Here is a 12,223-nt window from a genome sequence, read left to right as displayed (position 1 = left end):
CACAGTTGGCATAGCAGTTAAAGATGATTTTGCATCCTTTGACTACATGATTTCAAAATCGCCTTTTTAGATCTTTTACCCTTTTTTCTGATTGTAATTTTTGATGATTCCTATTTCAATTTTAGAAGAAATTTTAGTTATTCTTGCTAATATATGTAGCAGGGTGGAAAATGTCAAAGATCGGATAATCTAAAAAAACATATTTGCTTATATAACTTTTTTAGTATAGTATTTTCTTAATTTGTGTTCTTATTAATAAGAATTAACAGAATTAGAGGAAATCATAAAGTATATACTACAGCAAATTTATCTGCTAAATGATGATTACTATATGATTCTTCAGAGATTATCTTTCTGATTCTTAGATTAAAATAGATTTTCATGTATTTTTATATGTGATAGAATATAATACTAAAATTGAATTTTTCATCTCAGACTTCTGTGCTTATAACTTTATAACTTTTGTGGTACATTTACATAAAATGTTATATTTATTTAATCATTTTTAATTATTGTAATCTAAAGATAGAATTCAGCTGTTGTAAGTCTTAAGACATTCTTCTTATTTTAAAATTAAGTGCTAAATGAGCCAAGCTTTAATCAAAATCTTTTTTTAAAAAAAGTGAGTTTCTATTTGCTTATATTAATCAGTAATGATATGATTTACTACAATAATGAAACAAACTTTTGACCACTGTTTTTACATAAATTCATTAAAGCTGTAACTATAAATTTATATTGTTTTCTATAAGTGTTGAGCTCATGAACATGAGTAGGTTCTATGATTTTTAGTGAAACTTCAAATTCAGTGTTATGGTCTAAGAAGTAGTCACCTCTGATGCTCTTTCGGATTAATCTGAAACCACTTACTTCTTTCATCCTTGAAAATTATATTCCTAATAATTATTCATTTATTTTGTATGTATTAGTTGGCTTAACATTAATCATAATAAATGTATTCACTGTTTAGATGCATGTCATTAGTATACTATTTCCAAACTTACACTTTGTCCGTTTTCATTAACTGGACAAGTAATCACATGTAGGTACTTAGTTTCCCTTTGAATTTTCAAGAATTGTGTAAAACCATCTATAATAAAGTCAAATACTGAGAATGTTATACCTGGATTCCCTATAATCTTAAAAAAAAAGACTGGGCCAATTATAATAACTGACCTTCTGAAATGGATTTATTTTGCCTTATTCCTTCTCAATTTGATTTTTATTTTATTTTTATTATTTTGCTTTGAAAGATTGTCATATTTCAATGATGACTTCTGAGATATTATTTCTTAACTTTTTTTCCTATACATGTTGTGTCTTTGTATTTATTAATAATTTATACTTGATCTAGTTTTAAATATGTTTTGAAGTAAACAAGTATACATGCATAGAATAGTTAAAATGACATGAAAACAGTGATCATAAATCACATAGTAGAAATTAGAAATTGTTCAGCTGGAAACCAGAATGAGATAGTATTTAGTGTTTGATTTGACCATGAGTTTTCTGATTTGTCAAGGAAAAGAACAAAAACATTTTCATTTTTCCAGTTTAGTTAGAAAGACAGTGTTATCAGAGTATTAGATACCAGATTGCTCTGTTTTCTGTGACCAGAAATGCCTTACTCAAACCATTCATCCTCCCCACCCCCTCATTTCACCAGTTTATGTATTACCTCCTTTTTGAAAACCTTGTGTCATATACTCAGAAAGGGATTGGATTATCTTTTTTCTGAATTATATGTTGATAGTTATAAAAGTATAGCTTTCTGTCACTAATTGAATGCCTATCATCTGACAAGCAAACAAAAGATAATGAATTATCTCTAGTCCTCATAATAATCCTGCAAGATTTATGCTATTTAACTTTCTTTATAGATGATGAAACTGAGATCAAGAAAAGCTAAGTAATTCGTATAAGGTCAAATAGCTAAAAGTGCAGAATTTTTTAACTGAGTTTCAATAGCATTTTGTAATATGAGGATCCCTCCGGTAGAATGTTCCTTTAAAAAAATTTTTTTCATAGTTGTGTAATAACTTCCTAAGCCTTATTCACTTCCTCAAAAGAAGAGAAAATATATGAAACTCACTGATGTTTGAACATTACTGTGCTTTCTTCCAGCCTGTGAACTTATGAATCAAGGCATTTTAGCCCTGGTCAGCTCCATTGGCTGCACGTCAGCAGGGTCCCTCCAGTCTTTGGCAGATGCCATGCATATCCCCCACCTCTTCATTCAGCGTGCAACAGCTGGCACCCCAAGGAGTGGCTGTGGACTCACCCGGAGCAACAGGAATGATGACTACACGCTCTCTGTTCGCCCACCTGTCTACTTAAATGATGTTATCCTGAGAGTGGTCACAGAGTATGCCTGGCAGAAATTCATTATATTCTATGATAGTGAATATGGTAAGTATTTGTCATTTCTGTGAGTTTTATAATATGATAGTTGCATGGCAAGGAACTTCATTAAATCTTGAAAAAACTTCAAGGAGGTTACTCATTGTTATTTGTGGTTTCCTTATCTTGACATAGTGTCCTTATAAATCTAACAAAAATTTTAAGATAAAGTTCAATCTTTTGCATTACCCTCTGAAGTCAAATTTAAAAATAAACACCTATACTAAATGTTCAATCTATGTTTCTAAAGACAATCTGTCTCGAATATTCCATTATTTTTCAAATAATGGAAAGTCATAAAGACAATACTTTTTCCCCTTTCAAAAACATTTATATCTTTAAATAATAATAAAACATTTTAAACAGCTACTGGAACACTGACAATATTGCTTATTTCTATTTATAGGTTCAAAAAAATCTGACATATCTTGCTTACATCCTTGTGTAGACTTTAATATTTACTTAATACTTAACTCTTTTTCTCATTGGAATTATATTACTTTATAGTTAGCATGGCATATTGTCTACAATATGAAATCTCAGAAAGATTCTGAGTGGTATAAACACTTCATTTATTTAACTTTCTAAGGGAAAACACAAAGCATTTTCCCTAAGTTTACCATAATTTGAGAAAACACTGTTTCAATAATTTTACATTAAGAAAAGTAGGGAAAATTATTTTTTTGTTTAAATGTTCTTTCCTGAATTTATCTACTTATTTTCTAACTGACTAATCCCAGAGATGTGGAAGTATCATTTCTCTTTTATTTTTGTCACTGGGGGAGTGGAGATGGATATATTCAAATGAGAGAAAATAACAGAACTTGATAAAGAATATGTATTTTGAAATATGTTTCCTCAGAGACTTGGCTTAAGGAATCTCAGAAAAAGAAAATTTCCATTCACAATGGATGGGTCTAGTTTTTATAGTTTTATTTATTTATTTTTAATCAAGATTTTACCCTCAGTAGTGTAATTTATTTTTCTTAGCAAATAAATAAATAAGCATTTAAAAAATAATGGTTTTCTTGTCATATTCTACTCAGCCTTCTGAATAACGTTGGAAAACAGTACACAAGAGTGGGCCAAAAAGTGGCATCAATAGAACTGAGCACAAACAGGTTGGCAGAAATCTGGGAAGCAACAAATAAAATCCCCTGTGGACTCCCAGCAAGAGCGAGCAAGTGGTAGTTACATTTAGCCCTAAATATTCAAAGGTCGCCTGGGGCTTTGGCAGTCAGAGTCACATTAAACTTGATGGGTAGATTTCAGCCAAAGTTTTGTGGTGCTCTGTAGAAGCACACTCTTCTGTTTCCAGGACGGAAATCTTTTTTTGTTGTTGCTTAATTCATATTATTTAGGGGTCACAGAACAAAGACCAAGAAACTGAAATGAATGAAATAAGCAAAGAGAAAATTAAAAATTATTGGCTCATCAATAAAAATAAGGATTGAATACAAATCTGAGGTTCACTGATAGAATAGTGAACTCTACCAATGGAATCAACATGCTGAATAAGGATTTGTCAACTTTCTTCCAGTCAGATTATCTATGGTTTTTATAACCTTAAATGGCATTCTTATGACCTCTGCTGAAACATAATTTAAAATAATGAATTTTTAAATCCTACATCTTTCCTGAAGGGAGAAAACTATTTTTGAGCACGTCCTATCAAAATAGTCCTATAAAATAAAGAATGGAGAAGTGTTTTGGAAGAAGACATTTTTATAACTTTAAAATGAAAATTTTACTCTTTAATATAGATGTCCATGAAGAAAGAAAATTCTTTGTTATCTTGTTTCAAAGTCCTACATTGATTACAGTTAGGAAATTGTTTTGACATTTTTATTATTGATGAGGCAAATATTTTTGAAAATGGTTTATAAATTCGTAGTCACATAAAATAATTTACATTCATTTGAAATTCCTCCTTCTTTTTTCCTCTGTTTTCCTTTGGATAAATAAGATGCTATAATCGCAATGTATAACTGGCTCCTCTGGTAGAAGCAGGGTTTGTTTTAGGAATAATAAAAATCATTTTCCTTTACTTTGATGATAAATTTGCTTTGACTTATTATTTAATAATTCATGAAATATTACCTCGCTTGTATCATTAAAATTATTTCCAGTAATACTCTTGTTTAGTGAAAGAGAATTTTCCTTTGATACTTAGAATAAATCCTGCTAGTAAAAAACTGGGCCAGAGTCCAAAATAAACATCAAGCTATCCAAATACCTTGTACCTTGAAGAGGCCTACACGTATTTACATATCTATTCATCAGTGTCAGCATTTTAAGTTCAAGCGTTAGTAGTATACTTGACTTTTATCCTTGGTTATCAGGAATTGCTTTCATTAAGAAATGGATTAAGTATCATCTATGGATGGAATAAGGCAGCCTACTGGTGCCAAATGTTACTGAAAATGTGTTTCGCTTAGAGAAATATACTTTTTTAAAAAAAGATTAAGCTTCTATATCCAGTTAAATAGAGAAACAATTTTTCAAAAGCAGTTAATTATAATTAAGGACACAGTATAAAAATCTACTTTAAATTCCCTAACAAAAAAGATTCAAGTCTTTGATTCTAAGTAAATGGATAAAAAGAGAAAAATAATGTGGAGACTTTATTTCAATGGATTGATTCAAAACATTTTTAAAAAGACTTGAAAGGATTTAGGAAGTGTTGAGCTTTTAAAAATGTGTCATTCGGGAAATGTTCATTGCTCACTTGCTTAGTGCAATGCTAAATGTGAGATAAAAAGTTTTATGGAATGTAGTCTTGGCCATTAAGAAGCTTACAATTAACAAAAGTGATAAAAAAAAATTATATGACTCTCTTAATAGAAAAAATAATGTGTCATGAATGATGCAAACTGAATGCTAGTAGTTTGTAATAAAGAGTGTTTAATTTCAGCAGCAGTGATCAAAGAAGGGATGGACTTTGATCTTGATTGTTGCCTCTTAGAATCCTACCTTTCATACTGTGTGGCAGATGGCTGCAGTAATAAGTATGAACAAATCTTGCAGCAATAAAAATATTAAAAATAATATATCTGAGCATTTTTTATTTGCCAGAACTAGAATGAGTATTTTACATTATACCATTTAATCTCCTAAACAGCTCTGATATTATTATCACAATTTTACAACTGGAAACAGAAGCATCTGATGGGGAACTCATTCACAAACCATAGCTAAGAACTGTCAAAGCTGAGAAGTAAAGTCTGACCAGAGCCTATATTCCTAACCATGTGTAATGAGTATAAGGAGGTTGCAATGAACTCTTGCCCAAGAATATACAAAAGGGCTAATCTTATAGAGCATTTATTAAGTCCAGGCTCTGTTCTAAGTGCTTTACATGTATCATCTTATTTAATCCTCGCAATAGTCCTCTCAGGTAGATGATGATAATGATCATGATCATGATCATGATCATGATGATGACGATGATTTTTACAAATAAAAAAAAACAACAAGGTAATAAAAGGTTAGGTAATAAACTCAAAAGTACATCAAGAAGCCTGAATTCAAACACTAATCATCTCATCTATGGTCTTTGCTTTCAACATGAGTACTTCAATGCTGTAGAAATAAGAATAAAACTAATTTCTGACAAACTGTAAAACAGAAATAAAGTTTACAAGTGGAACGCATAGAATCATCTTTATTAAAGAGAGACAATGACTTCAAGCTTGCAGATCTTCAACCTATCAACATCATTCAAGGAAAACTACTGTTTGTCAATCCAGAAGTTTTGGTTATCCTTGGAAGCATGAAAAAGTATAATCATTGGGCCAAAGTACTCTGACTCAGTAGAAATAGCCTCTTGCCTATGCAATAACCATTCTTCCTTTAAAATTTGCTAGCAAAATTCCAAACTTATTTGAGAGAGAAATACTTCCAATTGAAAAACTACATTCTCCAGGATCTCTTATACATAGGGGTCGTGATATAATATTGTCAAGAACTGTAAAGGGTCTGAGATTTTACCCTACTTGTAGACTAATTAATTAGCCTGCATCAATTCATAGATACTGGCGGGAAAAGACTACGTTCCTGGATTAGAAAGAGAGAGAATTTTAATACCCATGGCACAGCAAGCAACATGAGCCTTATATTAATGTTTGTTCCTCTTGGCCTCAAGTCCCACAGGCTATATGGAGCCACTAAGTGAGTGCTGTATATGTAGTGGGCTTGTATGACAGCTAAGGAACCCTGGCTTAGGTAACCTGTATCTTTTATAAAAGGCTGTTAGTAAAGCTGTTAGACATGTGCCATGGAATTAGATACTACCTTTATCCTAAATAAGTATCTCCTCTTCTCTAAGGAGAGCTTCTGCTTGCAAAATGTGCTGTAACACAAGAGACCTATAGAGAATTGTCTCCCTAAAATAGTCATTCTTTGTTTCTACCATATTGTTGGCTTCTGGAAAACTTCCTCATGAATGTGCTAGTCCTCAGACCACTCTGGTTAATCTGACTGACAAGGAGTGGGATCAAATCTTTTCAATTTGTCTCCTCTGTGAGACAAATTATTTAAGGATACTATGAACAAGATGTTAATGAACAGTATTGATCTCAGCCACATGCCCAACAGAGTCGTAGATTTAGCCAGCTGAACAAATCCTGCAAATCATCAAGAGTCTGCTTTAACAAATCAGGGAACTTCCTCTTTAAATTTCTACATAAACTTTCCTACATGGTCAGGGGCATTACTCCAGGTACAATAGGGTTTATTTTATAATTTCCAAGATTATACCTCATAAAGAGAAAGTCTGTCCTCTTTACCAGCCTTGGCTAGTGAGTTGAAGCTGGCCTGAATGATTTGGCTTAAGTGGTGCCATTGATCACTTTGGTGAAATTCAGAGAAAAATTACTAATTGGATGATTTACATCATAGGGAAAACTACCTACAGGATGCACATAACTAACAAGTGAAATAATGCTCCATGTGGCTTCCCCAAGTAAATAAGGGTAGCCTCGCTTTAGATAAATCCCAACAGAGCACTACATTACCTGCTGCTGGTATTTAGTTAAACGTCTGAAGGTCTCTTATAGCAAATCCTAACATACAACTCATGTGTCTTTGGGAGGAAGGTAACTTCCACATAAGAGCTATAGTTCTGGAAATGTATATGCTGTTCCTGGTCAGGCAGATGAAGAGAGGAGAGGAGGGTTAGTTATAAGCCATGGGACACCTGAGTGAGACAAAGATCAATAGGGCCTCCGATATGACCTCCTTACCAGCCGGTAGTGCTAAGAGTTCTCAATTCAAAAAGCACTAATCAAAAAAACAAACAGGTTTTTTTTATTGTTGTTGGTTGTTTGTTTGTTTGTTTTTGTGGAGTCTTCAGAGTTTTCTATATAGAGAATCATGTCATCTGTAAAAAGTGACAATTTAACTTCTTTATTCCTAATTTGGATGCCTTTTATTTCTTTCTCTTGCCTGATGCTGTAGCTAGGACTTCCAATACTATATTGAATAAAAATGATGAGAGTGGACAACCTTGTTTTGTTCCTGATCTTAGAGGCAAAGAATTTAGTGTTTCACCATTAAGTATGGTATTAGCTGAGGGTTTGTTGTATATGGCTTTTATTATGTTGAGGTGCTTTTTTTCTATAGCCATTTTATTAAGTGTTTTAATCATCAATGGGTGCTGTATTTTTGTCAAAAGCTTTTTCTGTATCTATTGATATGATCATATAATTATTCTTTATTTTCTTTATGTGGTATATCCCATTGATTGATTTTCATATATTGAACTATCCTTGTGCCTCTGGAATGAACTCCACTTGATCGTGATGTATAATCTTTCTAATGTGTTATTAGAAATAATAAACAAATACAGTATAGTTGCAGGATACAAAATCAATGTGCAAGAATCCATTTCATTCTCAAAGACTAGCAATTAAATTTCAGAAAAAGAAATGAAAAAAATAATTCCTTTTGCAATTGCAACAAAAAGAATAAAATACCTAGGAAAAAACTTAACAAAGCTTGTGAAGAAGCCGTACACTGAAAATTACAAAAATAAATTTGTAAATTTTATAAAAATAAATTATAAAAAATTATAAAAATAAATTAAAGAAGACACAAAGAAATGGAAGATATTTTGTGTTCATGGATTGAAAGAATCGACATAGTTAAAATGGCCATATTCCCAAAGGAATATACAGATTTAATGTACTCTCCATCAAAATCCTAATGGCATTTTTTAAAGAAATTGAACAAAAAATTATCAGATTGTATGGAATCACAAAAGACCTCGCATAGCCAAAGAAATACTGAGAAAAAAGAACAACGCTGAAGGTATCACACTGCCTGACTTCAAATTATACTACAAGTGAGAATAATCAAAACATCACAGTATTGACAGAAAAACAAGCACACAGACCAATGAAACAGGATTGACAGCCCAGAAATACACCCTCGTCTGTATGCGCAATTAATTTTTGGCAGAGGAGCTAAAACTATTCAATGGAGAAAAGAAAGCCTTTTCAATAAGTAATGCTGGAAAAATTGGAAAGCCGCCTACGAAAGAATGAACTAGACCACTGTCTGTCACCATATACCCAAGTTAACTCAAAACAGATCAAAGATCTAAATATAAGACCTGAAAAAATTAATTGTATAGGAGAAAGCATAAATACTAAACTCATGGACCTTGGATTTAGAGAGGATTTATGAATTGGACCTCAAAGACAAGGGATATAAAAGCAAAATCAAACTAAATGGGACTATATCAAACTAAAAAACTAAACAACAAAAGAAAACATCAACAAAAGAAAGAGACAACTAAAATAGAGGAAGATGTTTGCAAACAACACTTCCAATAAGGAGCTAATATCCAAAATATATAAAGAATTTATCTAAACAACAACAACAAAAGCAATCCAGTTAAAAAATAGACAGAGGACCTAAACAGATACTTCTCCCAAGAAGACATACAAATAGCCAACAAACATATGAAAAGAGGCTCAACTTCACTAGCTATTAGGGAAATGCAAATCAAAACCACAATGAGATGCCACCTCACACCTGTTAGAATGAATGACTATCATCAACAGTACTAATAACAACAAATGTTGGAGAGGTTGTGGGGAAAAAGGAATTTTCCTCATACACTGTTAGTAGGAATGGAAATTGGTATGTTCACTGTGGAGAACAGTATGGAGGTTTCTCAAAAAAACTAATAATTGATCTACCATATAACCCAGGGTATCTACCTCTAAAATTTGAATACATTTATCCATAAGCATATATGCACCCCAATATTTATTGCAGCATTATTTACAGTGGCCAAAACATGGAAACAATCAGTGTCCTTCAATAGATGATTGGATAAAGATGTTTGTTGTACTTATATACAATGTAATACTAATCAGCCATAAGAAAAGATGAAATACTGCCATTTGCAATAACATAGATCTTGAGATAATCATGCTAAATGAAATAAGTCAGACAGAAGTCAAGAACCATGTGATTTCACTCAAATGTGGAGTATAAAACTGAAAGCAACAAATGAGGCAAACAAACAAAAACCCATAGTCACAGTCAACAGTTTAGTGGTTACCTAAGGGAAATGGAACGAGGTAGATAAAGATAAAGGGGGTCAAATATATGGTGAAGTAAGGAAACTTAACTTTGGGTAGTGAACACACAATGCAATATACAGATGATGTGTTATTGAATTGTACGCTTGAAACCTATCTAATTTTATTAATCAATGTCACCCTAACACATTTAATTTAAAAAAAAAAGCAAATGGTAATTTGGATTTCATCAAAATGAAAAATTTCTGCTCTAACAAATACCATTAAGAAAATCAATAGGCAAACTACAAACTGGTAATAAATTCCAGTATATATATCTGAAAAATTTATAGAAATACACAGAATATATAAAGAACTCAGAGAATTAAAAACAAACAAATAAACAATATGTGACCAACAAAAACACATAATTAAAAATGGGCAAAAGGTTTATACAGACAGTTCATATAAGAAGATATATAAATGGCCAGTAGACACAAGACATGCTCAGTATTTTTAGCCCCCAAATAAATGCAAAGTAAAATGAGCTACCAATTTGTTTCTAATAGATTGACTGAAAGTCATTACTATATGTAAACAATAAGATAGCACAATTGGAACTCTCATACTTTGTTGGTTGGATGTAAACATACACAACCACTTTGGAAAGCTGTTTGGCAGTTTATTACAAAATGATACATCTACCATATGATTTATCCATTTTACTCCCAAATATTTTCCAAGAAAAATGAGAATGTAGAGTGACAGAAATTTCAGCATTATTCATTATGTCCAAAACTAGAAACAATGTAAATACTCATCATTTTGAAAATGGTTAAAATGTGGTGTATCCATACACAAAATACTATTTATCAATGAGAAATGAATCACTGAAATATGCAGTAACATTATTGAGTGAAAGAGGTGTGAAATAAAGAGAGAGGTGATTCTATTTATATGAAGTCCAAAAACATGTAAAAATAATATTGGCAGTATATATCAGAAAGTAGTTCATCTCTGGATAGAGGGTGGATGGTCTGAAAAAGGAAGGGCACAGGTAATCTGTGGTAATAGAAATATTTAATATCTTGTTTTGAGTAGTGTTTATAGTGGAATACGATAAATACTCTTTGAACTACACATGTAAGGCTTGTTTATTTTATTATATGTAAATTACACTCAATAAAAATATTAGAAGACAGAACAACCCGTCAGATAGTTGAGGGCAAAAAAAGTAAATAAAAGGGGGGGGGGATCAATTAGCCTATGTGAACTTTAAACTAAAAAGCGTAATTGAATTATGATCACTTAGAGATTAAAAGTCATTGACAAAAGGTTAGAAATGATTATAATGGACACCTAGAACTCAAATTTAGAAGCAGATCAGAATGACTAGAAAAGCTTTTTAATCATCATAATACCTGGATCTCATCCCAGACCCCCTGGAATCAGAATTTTTGCACAGTGGATGACATATATATTTTAATACCTCTCAGGTGATTTTGATACAGCCAGCTTTGTTCCTTCATGAGGCATTTGAAACAAATTTCAGTAGGTCACTTCTTCGATGCCTTTGATTGGTAGCATTATTTCTGTGGCAGAATACTTCCATGGAGAGAGAACTCATAATATTTTGAAGGAGCCTTTTCCACACGGACCTTGGACATTTCTAGTTGTTAAAACGTTTTTTTTTTTTTTATATGAAACTTAAAACACTTATATCGAACAAATGATCCATTTTGGGGAACAATATAAAATAAGTGATCTTTTTTGCTTATGATTATACCCCAGAACCCTCCTTAGTCTCCTACTACCTAAGTACAAAGAGCAATTTCACATTTTTAATACAATGTGCTTTCAGATAGTCTACCTTTATAAATATCTTTATCCCTATCCTAGTTTTCCAATAACTCTGTATGTGATCTGACACATTTATTGCTTATACAATATGCCATATGCTATATCTTATTGCCTTAGATAGAAGTGAGACCATTATCACTTTTTAGCAAATAAAAACACTTGTACCTTGTTGTGTTTTCTCATAATTTCTACATTTTAAAAAAATTGTTAAATATTAATTGTATCACTCATTACATTTGCCCTACCCTTCTAATTTTGCATCAGTCTCAATTTGCTAAGCTTTCAACCAAATCTCTGAGGGGAAGTTTGGACAAGTAGGTGGGATTGATATCAAGGAAAGCTTATTAAAAGCAGTTGGCAGACTATCAGAGAAGCGATATCAGCAAGGAATTAGTTGGATGTGCTAGTGAATAGCTAGATTTCAGATCAAG

General features: G+C 31.8%; 1 protein-coding gene across 3 annotated transcripts in view; it reads left to right on the top strand.

The window, feature by feature from the left end:
- Positions 1 to 12,223, top strand: part of GRID2 (glutamate ionotropic receptor delta type subunit 2) — a 1,244,053-nt gene that overhangs the window by 626,015 nt on the left and 605,815 nt on the right. For all 3 annotated transcript variants that reach the window (XM_036227700.1, XM_036227697.1, XM_036227699.1), the window contains exon 3: positions 2,125 to 2,409. In XM_036227700.1, the coding sequence (XP_036083593.1) occupies positions 2,125 to 2,409 (285 nt within the window). The remainder of the gene's footprint in view (positions 1 to 2,124; positions 2,410 to 12,223) is intronic.

Source organism: Rousettus aegyptiacus, unplaced genomic scaffold, assembly GCF_014176215.1.
Source record: "Rousettus aegyptiacus isolate mRouAeg1 unplaced genomic scaffold, mRouAeg1.p scaffold_m13_p_10, whole genome shotgun sequence".
Classification (NCBI taxonomy): domain Eukaryota; kingdom Metazoa; phylum Chordata; class Mammalia; order Chiroptera; family Pteropodidae; genus Rousettus; species Rousettus aegyptiacus.
Note: the sequence above shows the minus strand (reverse complement) of the source record. Positions and strands in the feature narration are given on the sequence as shown.